Source organism: Thalassophryne amazonica, chromosome 9 (assembly GCF_902500255.1).
Source record: "Thalassophryne amazonica chromosome 9, fThaAma1.1, whole genome shotgun sequence".
Classification (NCBI taxonomy): domain Eukaryota; kingdom Metazoa; phylum Chordata; class Actinopteri; order Batrachoidiformes; family Batrachoididae; genus Thalassophryne; species Thalassophryne amazonica.
In genome coordinates, this window is record NC_047111.1 from 59,842,012 (window position 1) to 59,869,978 (window position 27,967).

The 27,967-nt window shown below is 40.6% G+C and overlaps 2 protein-coding genes across 3 annotated transcripts in view; one reads left to right on the plus strand and one right to left on the minus strand.

Annotated features, from left to right (window-relative positions):
- LOC117517212 (protein LIAT1-like) overlaps window positions 1-25,800 on the plus strand; it is a 28,230-nt gene extending 2,430 nt beyond the window's left edge. Inside the window, exons 2-3 of one of the 2 annotated variants that reach the window (XM_034178154.1) lie at window positions 2,722-3,148; window positions 25,245-25,800. In XM_034178154.1, coding sequence (XP_034034045.1) covers window positions 2,722-3,104 — 383 coding nt within the window. In that variant the 3' untranslated portion in view covers window positions 3,105-3,148; window positions 25,245-25,800. Of the gene's footprint in view, window positions 1-2,721; window positions 3,149-9,409; window positions 10,162-25,244 lie in introns of those variants that run through there. The other variant, XM_034178153.1, reaches the window with a different exon arrangement.
- Window positions 8,639-27,961, minus strand: LOC117517210 (F-box only protein 40-like). Its single transcript, XM_034178150.1, has 6 exons — window positions 27,920-27,961; window positions 25,229-26,368; window positions 23,200-23,486; window positions 14,896-15,027; window positions 9,649-9,967; window positions 8,639-9,535 (listed from the first exon to the last, which is right to left on the minus strand). The coding sequence occupies exons 1-6, from the start codon at window positions 27,920-27,922 to the stop codon at window positions 9,317-9,319; spliced, it is 2,100 nt and encodes a 699-aa protein (XP_034034041.1). The 5' UTR covers window positions 27,923-27,961; the 3' UTR covers window positions 8,639-9,316.
- Window positions 27,962-27,967: the final 6 nt, after the last annotated feature.

Below are 27,967 nucleotides of genomic sequence, written 5' to 3' on the forward strand. Positions count from 1 at the left end.
TTTATAATAAATTTATCTTCCTTAACTCAAACTGAAAGCAAATCTCTACAACTTGATATAAATTCGTTAAAAATATAAACCCAGCTTCCTGGTGAAGTGGTGTAGAGGAGGATTTTCTTATAAAGAAGACCTGAAAGTTCAACTACAATTTGACAGAAAGAACATTTGAGATGAAAGTCTAGATTTGATGTTTTGGTGAAAGAAACTTTTGTATTTCTTCATAATTGATGTAAATAAAGTCCAAGACATATTCAGGGACTTGGACATGTTCATGTTTCTATCCCCTGACTTGTCTAAAGAAAGCTGGCAATAAAACCGATTATTATTTACAGGTTTTATCAAGTTTTAGACATTTGCTTTCAGTTTGGGTTTGAGGAAGATAATTTTAGAAATTTTTATTCTTTATTTATTTATTTTTGTATTTCTTGTTTTTAAAATGGTATAAACAAATTAAATGTGTGAAATTCCAAGTGTTCCAATACTTTTGGAGGGCGCAGTATCCTAACCTTATGATGAGTGCAAAATGAGTGTGGTATTATTACTGTTTTGTTTAAGAATATTTAATGTTCACTGTTGCTGCACTTTGTGTCAAATCATAGTCATATTGTATATCATATTGATATGATAATTCAGTAAGGTATATCTTTTATTATGCATTTCAAATCTAAGGTGGAACTCTACTAGTGTTTACTAAGGTACACCTAAATATCTTTTTTTTTTTTAAAAAGAGAGAGAGTAGAGCCACTTAGGAGAACCAGGGATGGTAGGTTGAAAATCTTTTTTTATCCCATGGGAACTCTCCCTACCCACCTAAGTGGCTCAAGAATATGGACAGCATAAGTGACATTTACATGACAATATAACAATATTGAGATACGATAATTTAGCCATATTGTGCAGCCCTACTGTCAACTAGCTGAAAACTTTAAATATTAATTTACATCTACATTAAAAAAAAAATGCTTAAAGTGGCAGGGGGTTAAGAGGGCTGTAATTGGGGGATCAGCTGAAAAGCAAAAATGCTTAAAAAGGTGGGAGTATGGGGGCAGAGACCCCCCAGAAGCTGAAAGGTTTTAGTCATGCTAATGCTCCCAAGAACCATTTTACTGAAAAAAGTCTGAAGGACCTAAATGACATGGTGAGATGCTGACGAGCTTCGCTCATTCATGTCCACGACATATGCATATTAAAATATCAAATGACAAGCATCTATTTTAGCCGTTATATAAAACAAATAATGAATGTATTTACATTCTTTTAATGGAACATATATTTAATTCAGTGAAAGCTGGAACATACCATTCAACTTGGCTTTGCCTCATTGAATGGTACGTTTCATCTTTTACCTCATGAAATATTTGTACCATTGAACTCATAAGCATTCATTATTTGTTTAATATATGCCACTATAATGTATTCCATGATAGCTTATTAGCTAATAATAAAGTTAAAAATTAGCTCAGGAAGTATGTTTGTACTCTGTAAAATAAATGGACTACATTTAGATAGCACTTTTCCATCTGCATCAGACGCTCAAATAATGCCTCACATTCACCCCGATGTGAGGGTGCTGCCATACAAGGCTCTCAATAGGGGATTAAAGACCTTGCTCAAGGGCCCTTAGTGATTTTCCAGTCAGGCTGGATATGAACCGTGGATCAACTGGTCTCAAGCCCAACACCTTAACCACTAGACCATCACCTCCTCTGTTGTCTTACAAATATATCAAAGGCTATTCATCTTTTTAATGCTTTGTTTGTAGAAAAATTATTAAAATAAAAGGCTGCATAATATGATAGTCTTTGATATTTTGTATGTTTTACTTCTTCATGGCTGTTCCACTGATTTCTGGTATTTGCACACATGTTCTACTACATACAAAAATGTTAAAAATATTAATAAAAGCTTCCTAACTTTGAAATACTCAATGTTTCACATTCAAAAGGAATCAGCTAAAATACTTGTTAAATTTTGAGACCCAAAATTAAAAAGTTAAATTTGAGTTAGAATAAAATAGCTTCACTAAAAATTGGTTTGTGATCACTCACTTCATGATAAATGGACTGCATTTATATAGCGCTTTTCCATCTGAATCAGACACTCAAAGCGCTTTAAAATAATGCCTCACATTCACCCCAGTGTGAGGGTGCTGCCATACAAGGCGCTCACTACACACTGGGAGCAATAGGGGATTAAAGACCTTGCCCAAGGGCCGTTAGTGATTTTCCAGTCAAGCTGGCCTTTCAACCGAGGATCTTCTGGTCTCAAGCCCAATGCCTTAACCACTAGACCATCACCTCCCACCTTCATCAAGCATAGATATCATTAGAAACTGTAGACACACACCAACAACCTTTATATTATTTTATTTATTTATTTTTGATATGTTAAATGTTGCCTGAAGAAAAAGTACTCACCAACTGCAGTGGAGTCACGGCCACATGTCTCGCAAAAATAATTCATGAATTATTGATTTTAATCTTCAAATGAAGGCAATGTAAACAACATAACCACAATTATATGGATTGTGTGCTGGCTCTTCAGGATTCCTTGCAGGTTTGAATTGGTCATTAGAGAGCATGCCCCAAGTGTCACCCCGTGTGCATTAGAGCTCATTACTGCAAACATTACGTTATCTATAACACCACAGGGAGTCATTATTAACCTAAAGCATGAGCTGCATCTACCCCCATGTTTATTTTCCTTCCTTTTCACCTACAGAGAAACTGAAGCTTCCTGAGACCTCACAGGCAGCTTCACTTTCGTCAAAATATCAACCTGAAGACTCCCCAGACCAACTCCAAGGTAAAAGTAGAAAAGACAGCGAATGGCCTGGTGGAGGTGGAATAAGGAACACAGGACATCCACAGGATCCACTTCTCCTGCTGACAATGAGAAACAAAGCCAACAACAGTGGAGAGCTGGCTGCATGGGAGCATGTGGAGGAAGAGCTCGGGGCTGAGGCCAGGGAGAGCCTGAGGTGGGAGGGAGTGCTAGCAGACCGTCATGCTGAGGAAAAGAGGCTGGAGCTGTACAGGGCCAAGAGACGACAGCGTTACATCGCACACAGAGAAGCTGAAGCCCGGGCTGTCAAACTTTCCTGAAGAGGACAAAGACATGAATGGTTGTCTGACCCACACTATGAGGAGTGTGTGTCAGTGCTAAATCTAATCAGCAACTATGTGATACTAGTACTTATGACAGACTTGTAAACAACGGTTGCTAACAGTAGAACACCTTTAGAAATTTACTGTGGACAGATATGTGTCTGTACTCCCAAGACTGTCACCACCATCACACCTCTGTGTTCACATGATGACAGTCACGTCAGTGGAATGACATGTGGCAGCGCTTGCTGGTTCCAGTAAATAAGTTTTCAAACAGGTATTCCTGAAATAGACCCCCTTTATTTACGAAATCAAGGAGATTTGGGGGCCTAAAAACACATCTTGCAAAATGAGGAGGTTAACACACTTCAAATGACATGAGTCTAAAGGTCTGATTTACTAATTTGCATGTGTAAAAAGGTGCCAAACACCACAGCACTCGCACGTACACCTGCTTGCTGATTTTCTAACAGTGCGCATAATGCGCATAATAGCACAAATTGTCCATTTAGTGCGTTTGCCTTCATGAATATGCAATTTAGGAAATTTAGCAGTGGCTGATTGCATCTGTATTTGCAACTTTAAAACCTTGGCATTAATACTCGTATATTGTGCTTGACAGGCTGCTGTTGCAGTTTGTGTTCCTTTTAGTCAGACAAAAGTCCTTTTTCGATCCAGCAAAATGAGTTCCTTGTCAGCTGATGTCTGCAAAGTTTGTCAAAGTTTTGTGCGTGTTGAGAACTTTGAGGGGAGTTCAGACGGAGATCTTTCCTGTTGCCGTTTTCAGTGTGAGACTGTATGTTACTGCTCTGAGAATGGGGCTTTTTTTGTAACTCATCTGTATTTTACTGCTCTGAAAGAACGCTGAGTTAGGAAGGATGCTTGGCAAGGAAAAGACAGAAAGATGAAATAAGAGGATAGAAAAACAAAACAAAAAAAGAACCCAAATGAATACAATGTAATTTGTAGCTATCATTTCTCCAGCACAACAGAGTTTGGCTGTCTAACAATATTATTAATTACCAAACACCCTTTAGGATGATTAACACCTGACATTATTTTTTAAATAAAATGTTAAAAATAATGAATGCTAGTGATCAGAGGTGGGATGAAGTCATCATCAAATCATTCTCAAGTCATGAATCAGCAAGTCCCAAGTCAAGTCTCAAGTCAGCTTGCAAACAATTGGTGGTCATTAATACTTGAGACTTGACTTAGAACTTGCTGATTCATGACTTGAGAGTCACTTGAGGGTGACTTTGTCTCACCTCTGCCAGTGATCACAAACCAGACCATCAGCACAAACCAGCCTTTTGGGATCCTAAGTGTAATTACACAGAATCACCACTTGGTGGGATCATCACCTTGAGAATGGCAGAAGTAAAAACCCTGAGAGCTCAGCAGTGGGCATAAACAGGGTGATGTCCCACGAAATGTTTGGATTATTAAACAACCAAAGACTTTTTAAGGCCACATCATCATTGAGAGAGCATAAGTCAAAACACTAGATGTACTGATATGTCCCATATTCATATGTGTTTTCAGATTCCAGCTTGAAATACATAGAATTTTTTGTTGTCTTTGTATGTTACTCTTAGATGCTGGCATTTCTAAACCATTTGAGGTGTTCATTAAGTGTTTTGCGATATATTTTAAATTATGCACATGCATTTTTTTTGTTTTATTGTGTGTTACAATGGGTTTTATACGCTCACCAGGCACTTTATTAGGTACACATTGCTAGTACGGAGTTGCACCCCCTTTTGCCTTCAGAACTACTTTAATTTTGGGAGCATAGACCAAACAAGGTTTTAGAACCATTCCTCAGAGATGATGGTCCATATTGACAAGTAAGCAAGGAAGGAATAACACATAAGAGAAACACCAGAGCACAATAAATATAATTTGGGGACAATAAGACGAGAAACAGCAAAATCTCCGCGGCCAGAATTAAACACATGAAACATGACAGTATTCCTGCAGCTGCCTTCTGTTAGAGAGCAGTCATTTTTTACTGAAGTTGGAGGAACTTTAACTTTGACCCCTGTACAAACTGAAACTGACCTTTGTCACCATTCTTGCTGTTTTTACCCCATAACTCCAAAACATTCAGTCATAGATAGTCCAAACTATACCTTTTTGGGATCATTATGATCAGACAAATAATGTAGTATATTTTTCAACATGCTTGACGCATTTTTGCATTTTGACCTCTATGTAATTTTCACTGACCCCTAGCTGGCTACAGCTAGCACCCTGGGATGATTATCATACATTTTTGATACACTGAGGCTGGATTCTAAGCGTCGTTTCGTCACCTTCAGTGGTACCTACTGGCATAGACTATGAGCAGAAAGATCTGGGTCTGATCTGGCTCAAAATTCAAAGGCTTGGAGTAAATGAACAGTTTATGTCATGTCTGTGGTCGTGTACAGCCCTAGCTTTTGTTCAACACAGAACAACAATGGTTTTTGTGCTTCACAACAGCAGAAAGGCTGTCGAGGCAGCAGACCCCAGATGTGAAATGGACCCCTGCTGTATGTTAGAAGGCAGAAATTTATTTTAAAAAATAAATAAAATTAAAAATGAATAATGGTGCATTATTCATTCAAGCCATTCACAAATATCAGAACAACATGGCCCACTTTGGATTCTTAAAGAAAGAAATGGATCCAAAGAAATGGATCCATCCATTTTCTGATTTCGTTTTCACTTATTCCAACTAAGGGTCACAGGAGCCAATAACAGCAGCAGCACACAGAGATAAAACAAATACTGCACACTTTTGGGTTTTGTGAGACTTCAAGTGAGAATAATTCTTGCAGCACTAAAGTGCTGCCAATCACAATCTGGTGTGGTTATACAGACAGAAGAGAGCACCACCTTCAAAAAAGTGGGAAATGGGCTTTACTCTCACTAATTGAAGTGAAATGCATTTAAATGTATCGTTTAAAAAATGCCTTAAGACTTTCCTGTTTAGACAGACCTTTCACAGCTCTCCAAAAGTTTGAACTGTTCACGTCTTTTTTTAGTGATTGCAATCATGTATCTGTAACAATCCTTTCTGTCTCCCCCTAGTGACTGTTCCTGTTGCTGGTATTAATTGAGGGTCCCTTTGTGTTTTCATGTCCGTGTCTGTCCTTGTCCTCTGCTACCTTCTATCTTGGGTTTGATTTTATTTATTGCAGTTTTGTTCCCTCCTGTGTAATTTATAAATGATTTCCTCGTGCCCACTTGTTTGCTTTGTATTAACTCCCAGTGTCTTTGACCCGCTTCCTGTTTTATTTTGACACCGTGTTTCCTTGTGCATTTTGTTAGCTTTCTTCCTGTATCTCTTCCCCAGCTGTTTCCTATTGCAATTACCCTCACCTGTCTCTAATTTGTAAACAACTCCCAGCGTATTTAAACCCCTGTGTGTCTCTCAGTCCCTTGATTGAATGTTAGTGCTTTGTTGTCTTGTTTTAGCTGTTTCTGCTAGTAGTGTTTTCTTGTGTCTGATTTCTTGTTGCTGACCTTTATTTACCAGTGTGTGTTTAGATTTTTGCCTGCTTTATTTGAACACTTAGTAGTTTGCTTCTTGTGTTTTTGGTAGTGATGGCCAGATGAAGCCTTAAAGCTTTCCATCCAGTTGGTTCAAAAAAGGTTAATTTCTTGAGGCTTCATGTGCACACAAACCCCCTGCTTGTCAAAACCTTTGTCATTTCAACTATTAGTGATGGCCCTTTGGCTGTCTTGCAGCAGTGTCAGCATGGAAATAATCTGCCAAGAATACATTTTGTGTGGTTCATTCATCTAATCTGTTTTTGATTGTGTGGGTAATGGAAATAGAGGTCTACCAATGTAAAAAAAAAAAAAGTCTATAATGCCAATGTTTCAATAAATTCAATAGGACATGAGATGTTTGTTAAAACTGTTGCAGTGTTTTCCTAAGATGGGACTGTGATTTGTTATCAATCATGGCCTGACGGTGACTTTATTATTTTTATTAAGAAATATTTTCTCCACTGTGCTTTGACTCGGCTGGTTTCTCTTTTTGAAAATAACCTCTCCACCTTTGGAGAAAACCCTTTCACATGATGTGGGGATCCATTGCACTTTATATTGTTGATAAATCACACCAACACTCAAACCACTTCGTGAACCAGCGAGGCTTCCGATGTCATCAGTGACACCACTTGCCCTTTAAAGAAGCAAGCCTCAATACATGCTTCATAGAAGACTTCCTGGATTTCTCAACACATGCACCGAGGCCTTGGCACAGTATGACTCATCACAAGTTTTTGGACCTTTTCTGTCTCAAGTGATAATCCTCCAGTCACCTACACTCAAAACACTGGCTCACTGTTTTTGAATTTTTATCTAATGAATATATGTAGTCCCAATTAAATTAAATTATCTTGCATGGAAGTGTTTTTTTTTAGTTGGGGCAATATACAGTGGCTTGCAAAAGTATTCAGCCCTTTGGTATTTAACGCATTTTAATTTGTTTATGGCATTTCAAATACAAAAAATAAATTGGGCTTCTCAATATAAAAATTTCTAAAATGATCTTCCTTAGACTCAAACTGAAAGTAAATCTCTACAACTTGATATAAATTAATTAAAAATATAAAAGCCAAGATGATGGGTTGCATAAGTAATCAGCTCCTTTGGTATAATACCTCTAAATAATCAGTTTAATTGCCAGTTTTCTTCAGACAAGTCAGGGGATGGATACATGAACATTTCAAAGTCACTGAATATTTCTTGAACTTTAATTATGTCAGTTATGAAGAAATACAAACAGTATGGCACTCTGATAAATCTGTGTGGAGTAGACAGTTCTCAATGAGTGACTGTGCAAGAAGGAGAAGGGTGAGGAAAGCCACCAAGACACCCAGACAACCCAGAAGTTACAGGCTTCTGTGGCTGTGATTGGACAAATTGTGCATAGTGCATGTTTTGCATTTTGTATCCCCAGTTATACAGCTTTGTTATGAAGTGGTACAGAGGAAGGTTTTATTAAAAAGAAGACCTGAAAGTTCAGCTACAATTTGCCAGAAGGTACATCTGAGATTTAATGCTTTGGTGAAAGAAAACCCCATAATATAATTAAAAGTTTCAAGAAATCGGAAGGAATTTTAGTACATAAAGGAAAAGGGCTTTAGCCCTGCATCAAGAAGTCATTCATCAATAGTTGATATAACAACATGGGCAAGGGATTATTTTGGGAAACCTTTTGTCAAGCACAATAATATGGAGTTACATTCACAAATGCAGCTTAGAATTTTGCTGTGCTAAAAAGAAAAACTTCTCACAAAACTGTGTTCATTTCTCTGGGCTTGGAGGCATCTGGGCTTGGACCATCACACTGTGGAAGCATGCATTGTGATCAGACAAATCGGTACTCCAAATCTTTTTGGGATGAAATGGAGTGGAGCTTTAGTGTCCCAATTATTTATGTATTTATTTGCAGGCCTTTCAGGAATAGACGTATAATGAACTGAAGTTGACCACACAAAACATGAAATGTCTTGGATTCATACTATTTGCAATGAAATAGGTCAAAATAAATGTAAGAATTGTTTTTTTTTAATTATTATTTTACAATTCATCCCAACTTTTTCTTATTTAGGATTGCAACAAAATCAACAACCCTCACTATTTACCAATAAATTTTCAATTGCTTGATTAATCATTTCAACTGTCAGCTCTTTTTCATGTTTTTCATTGCATGTTGAGTAGTAATTACATTTTTGCTCTCTTGATGCAGAGCACATTAAAAGGAGTCCATGCAGTCCCAACCGTTTATAACTGAGTAGTAAATATAAAAATTTGAGGGGGAAATGTAAGTTGAATCTTTTCCTGTCATTATGGAGAAATGTGGAAAAAAATGAGCCATTAATTTGAAAATGCATTCATGTTAGTTTACAAACAACAAACCCCCATATTTCCAATTTTTTAAGACAATTTGAGTTATTACAGTGGCAGAAGAAGTAGTAATATATTAACATTAGCATTGATAAATATAACTGACTTTATTACTGCAATCACAACAACAAAATCCAAACAAAAAGAATGCTGAAAACCAATTTTCTAACTGCAGTTTGAATCTTCTTTGTCTTCATCTGTTGTGGAGTCGGTTTATTTTATTTGATTGTTTTGCTTCATTGTTTAGATAAGATTACATGAAGGTGCTTTATTGAAGTATTAAATTGCAGCTCAGTGCTTTACATTATAATCCTGTTCCTCTGGAACAAGCTAACCAGAGTTTGGCCTTTGCACTGTGCACTGGTTGGAACTTCTTCCCGGATAAGTGGCAGGAGAATCTTCTCTGTTGTTGCCTGTTTCTGGTAGTACGGACACACCTTCAGATGCTCCGACATGGATGGTGCATTCTGGAAGCACCAACTGTCCACGGGGGAAAACAGGGTGCTGAACTGCCATACCTGGAAGAAGACGATGAAAGGAGCACTCAAATCCTACTGTAGAAACATCTCATCTTCCACGTGAAGAGGAACTACTTATAAATTCTAGTGTCAGGCTGTTTGCTTAAACCCACCTTGTGTTTTACCCTCCACTTGGCTCCACCATGTGAGTAGGTCTTCCTCTCCCAGCAGAGGGTGACCATCCCTCTGTCCTGCAGCAGAGACGAGCAAACCTGCCTCATGAGCCGAGACACCAGAGACAGCTGGGACAGGGACAGGCTGTCTAGAAAACTGGCCATGTGGCACAGCACCTCATAGGGCAGCGAGCTCAAAGAGTCATCTCCTCTTCGTGTCTTCCTCCTTGTGGAGTCCACTGAGCTCCTGGAGGGCTGGGCAGTGTGACCTACAGAGGTAGTGATGGTTGGATGCAGACTGAAGCAGCCCAGATCCTCACTGAAAGCAAAGTTAAAACTGGAGTCAGAGGTTTGATTTTTACTCTCATGCAGGATCAAACTTCATATGAGGGTGGCTGATTGGACTGGTGATAAATATGATGCCCAAAGGTACCACTAAGGCAGAGGAGTTCAGGTGTAACAGCCCTAAATATTCCACACACAGTGCTGGCAGAAAGCCATCTGGCTGCAGCAGACAGGTTGTTGTTGTTACTATTATTTTTAAGGTGGCAGTAATTAAACCATTACTTAAAAAGCCATCACTTGACCCAGCTATCTTAGCTAATTATAGGCCAATCTCCAACCTTCCTTTTCTCTCAAAAATTCTTGAAAGGGTAGTTGTAAAACAGCTAACTGATCATCTGCAGAGGAATGGTCTATTTGAAGAGTTTCAGTCAGGTTTTATCAATCAATCAATTTTATTTATATAGCGCCAAATCACAACAAACAGTTGCCCCAAGGCGCTTTATATTGTAAGGCAAGGCCATACAATAATTATGTAAAACCCCAATGGTCAAAACGACCCCCTGTGAGCAAGCACTTGGCGACAGTGGGAAGGAAAAACTCCCTTTTAACAGGAAGAAACCTCCAGCAGAACCAGGCTCAGGGAGGAGCAGTATTCTGCTGGGACTGGTTGGGGCTGAGGGAGAGAACCAGGAAAAAGACATGCTGTGGAGGGGAGCAGAGATCGATCACTAATGATTAAATGCAGAGTGGTGCATACAGAGCAAAAAGAGAAAGAAACACTCAGTGCATCATGGGAACCCCCCAGCAGTCTAAGTCTATAGCAGCATAACTAAGGGATGGTTCAGGGTCACCTCATCCAGCCCTAACTATAAGCTTTAGCAAAAAGGAAAGTTTTAAGCCTAATAATCAGGTCCCATCTTATCTTAACATCCACACAGATGCTGAGAATGACAGCCTCAACACTGCATTTAATCTATTATTAGACTCTATTGGCTTTGCTCAAAAAGTAAATGAGTCCACCCACCACTTTAATCATATCTTAGATCTTGTTCTGACTTATGGTATGGAAATAGAAGACTTAACAGTATTCCCTGATAACTCCCTTCTGTCTGATCATTTCTTAATAACATTTACATTTACTCTGATGGACTACCCAGCAGTGGGGAATAAGTTTCATTACACTAGAAGTCTTTCAGAAAGCGCTGTAACTAGGTTTAAGGATATGATTCCTTCTTTATGTTCTCTAATGCCATATACCAACACAGTGCAGAGTAGCTACCTAAACTCTGTAAGGGAGATAGAGTATCTCGTCAATAGTTTTACATCCTCATTGAAGACAACTTTGGATGCTGTAGCTCCTCTGAAAAAGAGAGCTTTAAATCAGAAGTGTCTGACTCCGTGGTATAACTCACAAACTCGTAGCTTAAAGCAGATAACCCGTAAGTTGGAGAGGAAATGGCGTCTCACTAATTTAGAAGATCTTCACTTAGCCTGGAAAAAGAGTCTGTTGCTCTATAAAAAAGCCCTTCGTAAAGCTAGGACATCTTTCTACTCATCACTAATTGAAGAAAATAAGAACAACCCCAGGTTTCTTTTCAGCACTGTAGCCAGGCTGACAAAGAGTCAGAGCTCTATTGAGCTGAGTATTCCATTAACTTTAACTAGTAATGACTTCATGACTTTCTTTGCTAACAAAATTTTAACTATTAGAGAAAAAATTACTCATAACCATCCCAAAGACGTATCGTTATCTTTGGCTGCTTTCAGTGATGCCGGTATTTGGTTAGACTCTTTCTCTCCGATTGTTCTGTCTGAGTTATTCTCATTAGTTACTTCATCCAAACCATCAACATGTTTATTAGACCCCATTCCTACCAGGCTGCTCAAGGAAGCCCTACCATTATTTAATGCTTCGATCTTAAATATGATCAATCTATCTTTGTTAGTTGGCTATGTACCACAGGCTTTTAAGGTGGCAGTAATTAAACCATTACTTAAAAAGCCATCACTTGACCCAGCTATCTTAGCTAATTATAGGCCAATCTCCAACCTTCCTTTTCTCTCAAAAATTCTTGAAAGGGTAGTTGTAAAACAGCTAACTGATCATCTGCAGAGGAATGGTCTATTTGAAGAGTTTCAGTCAGGTTTTAGAATTCATCATAGTACAGAAACAGCATTAGTGAAGGTTACAAATGATCTTCTTATGGCCTCGGACAGTGGACTCATCTCTGTGCTTGTTCTGTTAGATCTCAGTGCTGCTTTTGATACTGTTGACCATAAAATTTTATTACAGAGATTAGAGCATGCCATAGGTATTAAAGGCACTGCGCTGCGGTGGTTTGAATCATATTTGTCTAATAGATTACAATTTGTTCATGTAAATGGGGAATCTTCTTCACAGACTAAAGTTAATTATGGAGTTCCACAAGGTTCTGTGCTAGGACCAATTTTATTCACTTTATACATGCTTCCCTTAGGCAGTATTATTAGACGGTATTGCTTAAATTTTCATTGTTACGCAGATGATACCCAGCTTTATCTATCCATGAAGCCAGAGGACACACACCAATTAGCTAAACTGCAGGATTGTCTTACAGACATAAAGACATGGATGACCTCTAATTTCCTGCTTTTAAACTCAGATAAAACTGAAGTTATTGTACTTGGCCCCACAAATCTTAGAAACATGGTGTCTAACCAGATCCTTACTCTGGATGGCATTACCCTGACCTCTAGTAATACTGTGAGAAATCTTGGAGTCATTTTTGATCAGGATATGTCATTCAAAGTGCATATTAAACAAATATGTAGGACTGCTTTTTTGCATTTACGCAATATCTCTAAAATCAGAAAGGTCTTGTCTCAGAGTGATGCTGAAAAACTAATTCATGCATTTATTTCCTCTAGGCTGGACTATTGTAATTCATTATTATCAGGTTGTCCTAAAAGTTCCCTAAAAAGCCTTCAGTTAATTCAAAATGCTGCAGCTAGAGTACTGACGGGGACTAGAAGGAGAGAGCATATCTCACCCATATTGGCCTCTCTTCATTGGCTTCCTGTTAATTCTAGAATAGAATTTAAAATTCTTCTTCTTACTTATAAGGTTTTGAATAATCAGGTCCCATCTTATCTTAGGGACCTCGTAGTACCATATTACCCCAATAGAGCGCTTCGCTCTCAGACTGCAGGCTTACTTGTAGTTCCTAGGGTTTGTAAGAGTAGAATGGGAGGCAGAGCCTTCAGCTTTCAGGCTCCTCTCCTGTGGAACCAGCTCCCAATTCAGATCAGGGAGACAGACACCCTCTCTACTTTTAAGATTAGGCTTAAAACTTTCCTTTTTGCTAAAGCTTATAGTTAGGGCTGGATCAGGTGACCCTGAACCATCCCTTAGTTATGCTGCTATAGACGTAGACTGCTGGGGGGTTCCCATGATGCACTGTTTCTTTTTCTTTTTGCTCTGTATGCACCACTCTGCATTTAATCATTAGTGATCGATCTCTGCTCCCCTCCACAGCATGTCTTTTTCCTGGTTCTCTCCCTCAGCCCCAACCAGTCCCAGCAGAAGACTGCCCCTCCCTGAGCCTGGTTCTGCTGGAGGTTTCTTCCTGTTAAAAGGGAGTTTTTCCTTCCCACTGTAGCCAAGTGCTTGCTCACAGGGGGTCGTTTTGACCGTTGGGGTTTTACATAATTATTGTATGGCCTTGCCTTACAATATAAAGCGCCTTGGGGCAACTGTTTGTTGTGATTTGGCGCTATATAAAAAAAAATTGATTGATTGATTGATCTTAGGGACCTCATAGTACCATATCACCCCAATAGAGCGCTTCGCTCTTAGACTGCAGGCTTACTTGTAGTTCCTAGGGTTTGTAAGAGTAGAATGGGAGGCAGAGCCTTCAGCTTTCAGGCTCCTCTCCTGTGGAACCAGCTCCCAATTCAGATCAGGGAGACAGACACCCTCTCTACTTTTAAGATTAGGCTTAAAACGTTCCTTTTTGCTAAAGCTTATAGTTAGGGCTGGATCGGGTGACCCTGAACCATCCCTTAGTTATGCTGCTATAGACTTAGACTGCTGGGGGGTTCCCATGATGCACTGAGTGTTTCTTTCTCTTTTTGCTCTGTATGCACCACTCTGCATTTAATCATTAGTGATTGATCTCTGCTCCCCTCCACAGCATGTCTTTTTCCTGGTTCTCTCCCTCAGCCCCAACCAGTCCCAGCAGAAGACCGCCCCTCCCTGAGCCTGGTTCTTCTGGAGGTTTCTTCCTGTTAAAAGGGAGTTTTTCCTTCCCACTGTCGCCAAGTGCTTGCTCACAGGGGGGTCGTTTTGACCGTTGGGGTTTTTACGTAATTATTGTATGGCCTTGCCTTACAATATAAAGCGCCTTGGGGCAACTGTTTGTTGTGATTTGGCGCTATATAAATAAAATTGATTTGATTATTTGAAATACTCAAAGATGAAACATATTGTATCAAAAGGTTTGAAACACTAAATAAATCTTTTGCTTCAGACAATGATTTGGTTTGAAAATACCTAAAACACTAAACGAAGCAAATGCATTGGAAAATTATTCAGTGTTTGGAAATGATAAAAAAAAAATCACCAAATGGAACAATTATTTTGGAAAATGGCTCTGTATCAAAGTATTAAAAGGAATAAACATGTTGCGTCAGAAATTGATAGTTTTAAAATATTCACAAATCTAAATGAAGCAAGTGCATAAGGAAATGATTCACTGTTCAAAACATTAAATGTAACAATTGTTTCACTGTTTTCAAAAATATCAAAATGCTGAACAACAACAAAAAAAACTCTGAAAATTATTCCATTTGAAAACACTCAAATGCTCAATGAAGCATTTACTCTGGAAATTTATTCAGAGTTTTGAATGTTCAGTTGAATACATTTAATTTATTCAACTAAACAGATCAGTTGATTGAAGGAGCAAAGATGTTTTAACTCACTCATAAGTGATGGTGGCTTCATGGGTGGAGGGCTGGAACCTCTTTTGGTTGTAGGTGCAGCCCAGATATGCCAGCGGGCACCTCTGCTCGAACCATCCGTTCACACACATCTGGATGTCACTGTGAATGTTTCTGGATGACCAAAACAGATTCGTAACAAACATTTTTCTGAGCTTTTTCATTTATTTGTATATACAGTGTATCTGGAAAGTATTACAGTGCTCCAGTTTTTCCGCATTTTGTTACGTTACAGCCTTATTCTAAAATGGATGAAATTCATTTTTTCCCTCAAAAGCCCAGTGGCATCGGTTCCTTTTTTGGTGAGGAAACATAGACTGACCTCAACATTTTAGATGATGCTGTGATCTTTGCAGAACCAAAGGATGCCTTGAATGCAGCACTTGAGAGGCTGAGTGAGAAATTTGAGCGTCTGGGTTTGCGATTGTTCTGGATCAAGACTCAGATCCACGGTTTCAATCACCACACTCAGCCATCCTACATATATGCACAGAGCCCCACAAGGGTCATGTGGTATGTGGTTTAAATTCATGTGGTTTAAGACATATGGGCTGAATAATCCCATATTTCCCAGTATGGAATTTTATATATAATATATACACACACACACACACACAACGGTGTGGTCCACATTTTCTTATTTTTGTTGTCTACCACAACATACTGGAATTGACAAATAAGTAAAAGCTGAATGAAAATTGGGAAATCCGGAAATCAACTCTTACTAACCCTAACCTACAGTGCATCCAGAAAGTATTTACAGCGTTTTAGTTTTTCCACCAGGACGTTTTCTAGAGCTGGACATCCATCTAAACTGAGCAGGGAGAAGGATCTTAGTCAGGGAGGGGACCAAGAACCCAGCGATCACTCTGTCAGAGTTCCAGCATTCCTCCATGGAGAGAGGAGAACCTTCCAGAAGGACAACCATCTTTGCAGCAATCCACCAATCAGGCCTATATGGTAGAGTGGCCAGACGGAAGGCACTTCTTAGTATAAAGCACATGACAGCCCGCCTGGAGTTTGTCAAAAGGCACCCGAAGGACTCTCAGACAATGAGAAACAAAATTCTCTGGTCTGATGAGACAAAAATTAAACTCTTTGACATTAATGCCAGGCATCATGTTTAGAGAAAACCAGGCACCATACCTACAGTGAAGCATGGTGGTGGCAGCATCATGCTGTGGGGATGTTTTCAGCAGCAGGAACTGGGAGACTAGTCAGGATTAGGGATGGGTATCGAGAACCGGTTCCTTTCAGGTATTGTTAAGAAATGATTCGATCCACCGACATCAATAACCTTTTTACTTAACAATTCCCTTATCAGTCCTTCAGAGTGGCCGTTGTTTTTGGGGGTGTTTGTCAGGAAAATTATAATTTCTCTACACTGATTACAGACCCTCCAAAGGGTCTGTAATCAACTTTTCTGCAGTGCGGCTTTGCTTTGAACCTTGAACCAATCGAAGCAGTGCTTCGATCATTGCTTCGTTTTCTTTCGCTTTATCTTAATTTTCCCCCGCTAAAACCCTAAAGAGCATATGGCTGTGAGTATTATTTACCAACCCTAACTATAAGCTTTAGCAAAAAGGAAAGTTTTAAGCTTAATCTTAAAAGCAGAGAGGGTGTCTGTCTCCCTAATCCGAATTGGGAGCTGGTTCCACAGGAGAGGAGCCTGAAAGCTGAAGGCTCTGCCTCCCATTCTACTCTTAAAAACCCTAGGAACTACAAGTAAGCCTGCAGTCTGAGAGCGAAGCGCTCTATTGGGGTGATATGGTACTATGAGGTCCCTAAGATAAGATGGGACCTGATTATTCAAAACCTTATAAGTAAGAAGAAGAATTTTAAATTCTATTCTGGAATTAACAGGGAGCCAATGAAGAGAAGCCAATATGGGTGAAATATGCTCTCTCCTTCTAGTCCCTGTCAGTACTCTAGCTGCAGCATTTTGAATTAAATGAAGGCTTTTCAGGGAACTTTTAGGACAACCTGATAATAATGAATTACAATAGTCCAGCCTAGAAGAAATAAATGCATGAATTAGCTTTTCAGCATCACTCTGAGATAAGACCTTTCTAATTTTAGAGATATTGCGCAAATGCAAAAAAGCAGTTCTACGTATTTGCTTAATATGCGCATTGAAGGACATATCCTGATCAAAAATGACTCCAAGATTTCTCACAGTATTACTGGAGGTCAGGGTAATGCCATCCAGAGTAAGGATCTGGTTAGACACCATGTTTCTAAGATTTGTGGGGCCAAGTACAATAACTTCAGTTTTATCTGAATTTAAAAGCAGGAAATTAGAGGTCATCAATGTCTTTATGTCTGAAAGACATTCCTGCAGTTTAACTAATTGGTGTGTGTCCTCTGGCTTCATGGATAGATAAAGCTGGGTATCATCTGCGTAACAATGAAATTTAAGCAATGCTTTCTAATAATACTGCCTAAGGGAAGCATGTATAAAGTGAATAAAATTGGTCCTAGCACAGAACCTTGTGGAACTCCATAATTAACCTTAGTCCGTGAAGAAGACTCCCCATTTACATGAACAAATTATAATCTATTAGATAAATATGATTCAAACCACCGCAGCACAGTGCCTTTAATACCTATGGCATGCTCTAATCTCTGTAATAAAATTTTATGGTCAACAGTATCAAAAGCTGCACTGAGGTCTAACAGGACGAGCACAGAGATGAGTCCACTGTCCGAGGCCATAAGAAGATCATTTGTAGCCTTCACCAATGCTGTTTCTGTACTATGATGAATTCTGAAACCTGACTGAAACTCTTCAAATAGACCATTCCTCTGCAGATGATCAGTTAGTTGTTTTACAACTACCCTTTCAAGAATTTTTGAGAGAAAAGGAAGGTTGGAGATTGGCCTATAATTAGCTAAGATAGCTGGGTCAAGTGATGGCTTTTTAAGTAATGGTTTAATTACTGCCACCTTAAAAGCCTGTGGTACATAGCCAACTAATAAAGATAGATTGATCATATTTAAGATCAAAGCATTAATTAATGGTAGGGCTTCCTTGAGCAGCCTGGTAGGAATGGGGTCTAATAGACATGTTGATGGTTTGGAGGACGTGACTAATGAAAGTAACTCAAACAGAACAATCGAAGAGAAAGAGTCTAACCAAATACCAGCATTACTGAAAGCAGCCGAACATAAAGATATGTCTTTGGGATGGTTATGAATAATTTTTTCTCTAACAGTTAAAATTTTATTTGCAAAGAAAGTCATGAAGTCATTACTAGTTAAAGTTAAAGGAATACTCGGCTCAATAGAGCTCTGACTCTTTGTCAGCCTGGCTACAGTGCTGAAAAGAAACCTGGGGTTGTTCTTATTTTCTTCAATTAGTGATGAGTAGTAAGATGTCCTAGCTTTACGGAGGGCTTTTTTATAGAGCAACAGACTCTTTCCAGGCTAAATGAAGATCTTCTAAATTAGTGAGATGCCATTTCCTCTCCAGTTTACGGGTTATCTGCTTTAAGCTGCGAGTTTGTGGGTTATACCACTGAGTCAAGCACTTCTGATTTAAGGCTCTCTTTTTCAGAGGAGCTACAGCATCCAAAGTTGTGCTCAGTGAGGATGTAAAGCTATTGACGAGATAATCTATCTCACTCACAGAGTTTAGGTAGCTACTCTGCACTGTGTTGGTATATGGCATTGAAGAATATAACAAAGAAGGAATCATATCCTTAAACCTAGTTACAGCGCTTTCAGAAAGACTTCTACTGTAATGAAACTTATTCCCCACTGCTGGGTAGTCCATTAAAGTAAATGTAAATGTTATTAAGAAATCATCAGACAAAAAGGGGTTTTCAGGGAATACTGTTAAGTCTTCAATTTCTATGCCATATGTCAGAACAAGATCTATGATATGATTAAAGTGGTGGGTGGGCTCATTTACATTTTGAGCGATGCCAACTGAGTCTAATAATAGATTAAATGCAGTGTTGACGCTGTCATTCTCCGCATCTATGTGGATGTTAAAATCACCCACTATAATTATCTTATCTGAGCTAAGCACTAAGTCAGACAAAAGGTCTGAAAATCACAAAGAAACTCACAGTAACGACCAGGTGGACGATAGATAATAACAAATAAAACTGGTTTTTGAGACTCCAATTGGATGGACAAGACTAAGAGTCAAGCTTTCAAATTAATTAAAGCTCTGTCTGGGTTTTTGATTAATTAATAAGCTGAAGTGGAAGATTGCTGCTAATCCTCCCCCTCGGCCCGTGCTACGAGCATTCTGACAGTTAGTGTGACTCGGGGGTATTGACTCATTTAAACTAACATTTTCATCCTGCTGTAAGCAGGTTTCTGTAAGGCAGAATAAATCAATATGTTGATCAATTATTATATCATTTACTAACAGGGACGTAGAAGAGAGAGACCTAATGTTTAATAGACCACATTTAACTGTTTTAGTCTGTGGTGCAGTTGAAGGTGCTATATTATTTTTTTCTTTTTGAATTTTTATGCTTAAATAGATTTTTACTGGTTATTGGTGGTCTGGGAGCAGGCACCGTCTCTACGGGGATGGGGTAATGAGGGGATGGCTTTAAATTGATCGTAGGTGTATGGGAGTGTGAATGTGTTCGTCTGTTAGTGGCCTTTTGATAGACAGGAGGCCTGTCCAGGGTGTACCTCGCCTCTCGCCCAGTGACTGCTGGGATAGGGTCCAGCTTCTCTGTGACCCTTCATTGGAATGAGGGGAAAAGAAAATTAATGAATGAATAGTTACAGATACCCCCTTGGATATTAAACATTAATTTGAAGTCATACACTGACTTTGTTTTGATCACATAACCTTTGACCTTCTTCTCCTGGGTGAGTCATCATTAAGCGGAATAAATGTAATGAGAGCTGGGAACGTTAGCATTGCATCACTGCAGAGGGTGATCCTGTATGCTTGCATGATGAGTGGCTGGAGATGCACAGTGCATGATGAAGAAAGTACAAGGGTGGAGTCGTCAGTTTACTCCGCTTACTCCAATTAAGGGTGGTGGGGGGTTGGAGCCTATCCCAGCAGTCATAGGGCGTGAGGCAGGGTACACCCTGGACAGGACACCAGTCTGTCACAGGGTCACATATAGACACACAAATACATTCACACCTGCGCACACACATCTCAGTCAATATTAAAGTTTCTAATTCACCTAACCTGCATGTCTTTGGATGTGGGAGGAAGCCAGAGCACCCGGAAGGATCCCACACAAACACGAGGAGAACACGCAAACTCCACACAGAAAGGCCACAGGTGGGAATCATGACCTTCTTGCTGTGAGGCAACAGTGCAAACCACTAAGCCACCGTGCTGCCCCCAAGTTGAAGTTCAAGAAAAGCATGATTAAGTATGTTCCCTGGTGAATTTTATTTTTTATACAAATACAATAGTTTCCATTTAATTCTGGTTACTATAAGCAACATTCAGCGGTGTGTCTATTTTTGTTGAAATATTTTCCACAGAAGATTTTCTTTTTTTTCTTCTTCTTCTCGTTTTCATTTTATAAGTTTTACATAATTTTTCTCTCAAAAATTCTGAAAGGGTAGTTGTAAAACAGCTAACTGATCATCTGCAGAGGAATGGTCTATTTGAAGAGTTTCAGTCAGGTTTTAGAATTCATCATAGTACAGAAACAGCATTAGTGAAGGTTACAAATGATCTTCTTATGGCCTCAGACAGTGGACTCATCTCTGTGCTTGTCCTGTTAGACCTCAGTGCTGCAGCATGCCATAGGTATTAAAGGCACTGTGCTGCGGTGGTTTGAATCATATTTATCTAATAGATTACAATTTGTTCATGGGGTTCCACAAGGTTCTGTGCTAGGACCAATTTTATTCACTTTATACATGCTTCCCTTAGGCAGTATTATTAGAAAGCATTGCTTAAATTTTCAAATATGTAGGACTGCTTTTTTACATTTGCGCAGTATCTCTAAAATTAGAAAGGTCTTGTCTCAGAGTGATGCTGAAAAGCTAATTCATGCATTTATTTCCTCTAGGCTGGACTATTGTAATTCATTATTATCAGGTTGTCCTAAAAGTTCCCTGAAAAGCCTTCAGTTAATTCAAAATGCTGCAGCTAGAGTACTGACAGGGACTAGAAGGAGAGAGCATATTTCACCCATATTGGCCTCTCTTCATTGGCTGCCTGTTAATTCTAGAATAGAATTTAAAATTCTTCTTCTTACTTATAAGGTTTTGAATAATCAGGTCCCATCTTATCTTAGGGACCTCATAGTACCATATCACCCCAATAGAGCGCATCGCTCTGACTGCAGGCTTACTTGTAGTTCCTAGGGTTTTTAAGAGTAGAATGGGAGGCAGAGCCTTCAACTTTCAGGCTCCTCTCCTGTGGAACCAGCTCCCAATTCGGATCAGGGAGACAGACACCCTCTCTACTTTTAAAGGAGACCTGCATTGAAAAAAATGCAGTCAGATTTTCTGAACAAAAAATGACTTACATTTACACATGAGATCCTTCTGAATGTACTAAAGTAAATCTGCAAGCCCAGATCTGTCATTCAACGGAGAAATCTTCATTTGAAAATAACAAATTTACAGCTAACATTTAGCCCTCCGCAAATTGTCCCTCTCATCATGGACGCTGCCGAGACATCATGGACAAGACCCTCTCCCAGCATGCATTGCACCAATTGTAATTTGTGGATTTATGTCAGTTTGCATCTGCACCTTTTTCTTGTCTTATACGGAAGGATCTACTTTTTTAAAACTTCATAGTCTTGCGGCACGTTTGGTGAGTACACATTTCTTTTATTTGTGCTTGAAAATTATTTTGGGGGACTTTTTCATACGCCCGTTTGATTGAGTGGTGTCGCAATGAAAATCTACTGTCTTTCACCTCCGATACCATCGCGGGATATGGAGGCGAGACCCGCAAAGAATCCCAGTCATTAAAATATATAAACCTCTCTCAGCGTCCATGGAGCTCTGGGGCTCCGATTGCCGAGACCTGCGGTGCTGTGGATTTTGCCGCAAGAAGTCTGTCCTTGCAGCAACAGGTGTACCGGCCGCTTTGCATTAAAACAGCGAGCGTAATCTCAGGACTTGTGCCAAGTGTTGTGCGCTGAATCTGACACAACACCGGCTGCAAAGCAGACACGGACGGTGTGAGTGGCCCACGTCTGCGGTTAACAAGCTCGGTAACGAGCCCACAGACTTAATAAGCGCAGCGGAGGCAGAGAGCAGGAGAAGAAGAACGGCGCCCGCTGTCGATGTCGTTGCTGATCTGAGCACACAGATCTGTATCTCACATTCATTGCAGCTTACTTTTGGATGTTGAAACCAGGACGTGTATAAGTAACATTAGTAACAGATAAAATCAATTTCAATGCGGGATCGAACTGAAGGCAGGAGCGCGTCGTCTTGTCCCTGACGTCATGGAAATGATACGGCTGTACAAACTGTTTTCACAGAGGGCTAAATTTTAGCTGCAATTTGTCATTTTTAAATGAAGATTTCTCCCCTGAATTACAAATTTGGGCTTACAGATTTACTTTACTGCATTCACAAGGGTCTTATAAATACATATCAGCTATTTCTTTCTGAAATCTGACCACATTTATTTCAATACAGGTCTACTTTAAGATTAGGCTTAAAACTTTCCTTTTTGCTAAAGCTTATAGTTAGGGCTGGATCAGGTGACCCTGAACCATCCCTTAGTTATGCTGCTATAGACGTAGACTGCTGGGGGGTTCCCATGATGCACTGAGTGTTTCTTTCTCTTTTTGCTCTGTATGCACCACTCTGCATTTAATCATTAGTGATTGATCTCTGCTCCCCTCCACAGCATGTCTTTTTCCTGGTTCTCTCCCTCAGCCCCAACCAGTCCCAGCAGAAGACTGCCCCTCCCTGAGCCTGGTTCTGCTGGAGGTTTCTTCCTGTTAAAAGGGAGTTTTTCCTTCCCACTGTCGCCAAGTGCTTGCTCACAGGGGGTCATTTTGACCGTTGGGGTTTTTCTGTAATTCTGTAAGGCAAAAGCCATACAATATAAAGCGCCTTGGGGCAACTGTTTGTTGTGATTTGGCGCTATATAAATAAAATTGATTTGATTTGACGTAATGCTGCTCATGTTAATGTAATTTGGAATGTTATCTTGACAGTTTCCCGTAACATTGCAGAAAACCTTAGTGATTATAATGTTTTATCACAACTGTATCTCTGCTTAAAATGTGGCACAATCAGGAATTTTAAACCTTATGGATAAGAACCTTTGGATAAAAAAATAATGCTATAAAAATAGAGACCACTCACTTATAATGTTTGGCATACTCTCTGCGCTGGAAGCTGTGCCCACAGAGGAAGGTAAAGGCGGAGCTGGCCTTGTGATGTCGACTGGTGACGCTCTCTACCTGCAGCTGCAGGTGAAGCTCCAGTGGCTTTGCAGCTGTTATGTCCGCCAGCGACGTGTTTCTCTGGAATGGCGCCGACAGGAAGCTGTAGGTCTGAGTGCCCTCGTCTTGTAGCAGGCCATCTGTGCATACGCTCTCAGCAATAAGGTGACCTCTTTGCTCCTTCTCCAGGGAGCACAGCAGGGAGGCCTACAGACACATTAAACCCAACTCACTGCCATCAGTTTGTGGACAGTCATCAGGGATTATAACTGTTGTGAAAGTGTAGTGACACGGACCCACAACAGGGGGCGCAAATGAACGGACAATACAAGGAGTCAAATTTGAACACTTTACTGTTGTGAATGCCACAACCATACACAGCAGATTATAGAATGATACAAAGTCAATGGATAAAAGTGTTGTGTGGGCAGGCTCGACGATAGGAGACGTCCGTCTAGAGAAGAACCGGAACCACACGATTTCCTCCGCCACCGAACCGAAGGATACTGGAGCCGCCAGGTCCCGAGTCCCTCAGGTGGCCACCATCTCCGCATGTCGGATCTGGTACTGCTGGCGAAGAGCAAAGACAGTCAAGTGTGGGTGTGTGTACACCCAGAAACAACAACGGTGGGAATTCCACCTCCACCTCAAATCACACACTCGTGCAGCTCCTGTTTAACCACTTATCTGGTTGGGGTGTGAAGCAAAGCCATCGCTGATCACACCAAACGCCAATCTCACAGATAAGGAACACCACAGGAAAGCGGCTGCAAAAAGAGTTCAGACTAAGACAGTTTAGTTTACGGCTGAGAATATTACCTCCTTAGAAGAACGATATCTCAGCGACGTGGTGGAGGTGTCATCCTGCTTTTATCCGGGATGAAGTGCAGATGATTGGTGACAGCTGTCACAGTTGATGAGTGACAGCTGTCACCTCAGCTGTTCCTGTGAGGCGGCAGCGCCCTCTAGTGCCTGAAGCCCGCACTGCAGGCAGGACGCCCTCTGGTGGTGGGCCAGCAGTACCTCCTCTTCTGGCGGCCCACACAACAATAACAGCCGAGTGGATCCTTGTCATTTGATTGGTGGGTTGTATGTCACGTGACATGGATTATTCGTCCCATTGTTGCATTTAGAGTGCAGTTTGGTTCCATACGTTTGGTACCATTGCACGCTTCTGTTGTGGCAATCCCAAACGGGAGCAGCCAAAAGACTAAGAAGAAAAGAGCACACTCCCACCACCACCAGCGCCGTCCTGCTAGTGTGAGGGTCCGCGCGCTCACACAAATGTCAGAAAAATAATAATAATACTAATAACAACCGCCCTGAATCGCGGCGGAGGAAGACGAAGACAGACGTCTTGCTTCAATTTGAAGTCTTTATTACCGCGGGAGTGTCATCACTGGCGCACATTAACCAAACCTCAGAATATATCCAGCCTGGATCACATGATGGGGAAGGGGTTACCTAGCATCACTTTCCAGTCATAACTCACCCCACCATTTCCAACACAGCTGCCAGTCTTATCTAACTCAAGGTTGGCCTCGTCCTTCTAAGATGGTAAAATTTACATTCTCACACAAGCTTTTGGTAATAACAGTGTTGTTCAAATGCAAGCATAAAACACATTATATGCAAAGAACTTATAATCACATCAAAAATGAAAGACACACACATCTTTGAGTTTCTCATAACCCAATAATGATTAAAAAAAAAACATGTATTTTTCTCACACCAAACTACACCAAAACTGAATCACCTCGAGATATTCCCACCAAGTTTGAGTACAATCTGTCAAGTCATTCTGGGGTCTGATATAAACACACACGGCAGTGAAAACGATACCCCATCTCTACTTCAATGCGCAGGATCGTAACATTAAAGTTTAAAACATACATCGGTACAGTAGCTTCAGTATATTATGGGGATGAAGCTACATTTCTTTCTCTCACCTGAACTTCATCCCAGACTGGCATCTCCTCCAGCGCCGCCCCAAGGTCATTGGTGTCCACCGCAAGGCTCTCTCTCTTGTAGAAACCAGGGTTGCGGATGCGACTCTGCTTGGCGGCAAAGCTGGTTGGGGCTTTAAAAGTGCGCACAGTGATAATCTTCATGGGCTCCACATGTCCATACTCAAAGTACTTCTTCCTCAGAGTGTCCAGACGGGTGGAGGACAACATGGAGGGAGGAGGTTCCTCCTGTTTGCAGGGATACATAAAGGTGTTCGATGCTGCAGCCCCCATGCAGATGTCTGATGTGTCCTCCTCCACCACAGCGGACAGCACTTTGTCTTTACGCCCTCTCTGCCCTCCTGCTGAAGTTGTTCTTCCGGCCTCCCTGCAGCCACCCATCTCCATACTGAACATTTGCTCCCAGGCGTTATAGTTCTCCAGCAGCTCCATCTTCACAATGGAGGCCCTGGCAAGAGCCTCCCTCTCCTCTTGGGTTAGCTCATGTTCAGGTTCCACCTCATACTCCTTTTCATAGCTGGGTTGGATGTTAAAAATGTTAAAAGACTCCCAGGTGCGACTATCATCTGGTCTTTCTGCTCCCTCCTTCTCCACAGCAGACTTCTTCTTCTTCTTCTCCTCCCTCTTCTCTTCTTCCTCTTCCACACTCTCAGTTAGCTCTGGAAAAAGTTTCTTCATCTTCATGGAGTGGAAGAGGTGGTCCTGGTCTTTCAGAGCCATGGCCACATCCAGACTTCCTTCCCCTCCCTTCTCTCTTTCCCTGAGGAGATTCTCGTAGAGGTCTGTGTTTGGATGAGAATAAGCGTCATTAGCTGGCCAGCGGTTCCACTCCATGGAGCAACAGACCACGCTGGCAGGACACACCTGCAGGTGGGCCGCCTGCGAGGAGCGGGTCAGGTGGACTGGACAGCCATACTCGACGTTGAGGCAGGGTATCCTCACATTAGGACAGAGGAGCAGATGTTCCTCTTCTTTACACAGGTGGAAGAGAGCTCCACAGAGGAGGCGACAGGAAATGACCGCGCAGCACACAGAGGGCTCCACTCGAGTCCTGCAGCGCCGGCTGTAGCAGGAGTCACAGTGGGCATGGTGTTGCAGTTTGGAGGCACGGGAACAATGACTCTGATTGGATTTAAAGACAAAGAAGAAAGATGGTCAGAGTGGGGCCCTATCTTGACAATCTATGGCACACAGTCTAACGCACCGAATACAAAAGCAAAAGTTTGGGTGCAGCCGAACTAGATTAATGGGCCACATTATTCAAGGACATGTTGTAGTCTTGTCATAACATCATCCAGAGTGTCACCTGTTATCACTTTAAACAAGAGTTTGTAAGGCACACAGCTCAGTGGTATAGAATGCATGGAGAGGTTTTATAGTCAGGAAACAGGACATGGCGAGCGTGAACACTCAGCAACAGAGACATAATGCAAGAATTCACCATGACCATGTGCACTTTTGTGAACTCTATCTGTGCAATGTGATGCAGCTGGAGTGTGTTTTCTTGTCTGTTACAGGCTTGAGTGTGTGACTCATGTTTGTTATGTGTTTTGTATCAAAGTGCAGGCTTTAATGGAGCTTCAAGATAACCTGGTAAGCCAGGTCCATAATTCACTTTGCAAAAAGGTCTCCTTCCCCTCCCATTCACGTCCAAAAACAGTCTGGGCCAATTGCAACCATTTATCTCATATGTGGCAGGATTTATGCAATGAATCCTTGAGGAACATCAAAGAGCCGCTGTTGTAAAAATCCAGGATGACTGCCACTGATATGGGGCATTTATTTCAAAAAGCTGCTATTTTCTGTTTTGAATGACCTAAAATATCAAGTCTATAACAGAATAGTGAACAGCTTTAAAAGCTTTCTTTTGCACAAAGGGTTAAGCCAGTTTTTTTCTTAAGTTTAAAGTGTATTCGTTTTGTATGCAAGATTTATTCTCTCATTTCTGGAGCCTTCCTTGTCTGTTTTGGGAATCTTTTTACATTGTTTTGAAATTGTATCTAAATGCTTTTATGTTGTAAAAGCAATAATATATTAAAACCATTTGTCTAAAGTTTTGAAACACATTGTACAATTAGTTTTGAAAGCACTGGATAAATAAATACATACATAGTTATTCACTTATAAGTGGATAACGGAACAAAAACTTCTCAGGTATAAATTCTACTTTTTTCTCGTTTAATTTTTCTATAAATCTCTCTGTATAATAAATTATCTTCACATTGGAGCATCAGGTTTTCATCTGTAACACACACCCATCTTCAACCGCTTATCCAAGATCAAGTCGTGGCGGGCTGGAGCCTATCCCAGCAGTCATACGGCGTGAGGCAGGGTTCACCCTGAACAGGACACCAGTCTGTCGCAGGGCCACATACAGACAAACGTATTCACACCCCCACTCCCACCTACGCTCAATTTAAAGTTTCCCATCCACTTAACTTGCATGTCTTTGGATGTGGGAAGAAGCCGAAGCGCCTGGAGAGAACCCACGCAAACACACAAAATCCACACAGAAAGACCACAGGGGGGAATCGATCCCATGACCTTCTCGCTATGAGGCAACAGTGCTAACCACTAAGCCACAGTGCTGTCTTAAGCTTTAAACATGATTATATAAATACACAGACATAAGTTTGTTGTAATGACGTGTCACAGTTAAAATTCAAACCATACCATGTTTCAGGTCTTCTGGAACAATTGTTTTTCTGAAGAAGTGGATTT

Bases quoted from the DNA above. Each gene is read 5' to 3' on its own strand.
- LOC117517210 (XM_034178150.1), bottom strand. The intron at 9,968-14,895 runs GTGAGTTAAAAC...CTTTGCTTTCAG, and splicing joins GAAGCCACCATCACTTATGA to TGAGGATCTGGGCTGCTTCA. The intron at 9,536-9,648 runs GTGGGTTTAAGC...GTCTTCTTCCAG, and splicing joins AGTGGAGGGTAAAACACAAG to GTATGGCAGTTCAGCACCCT.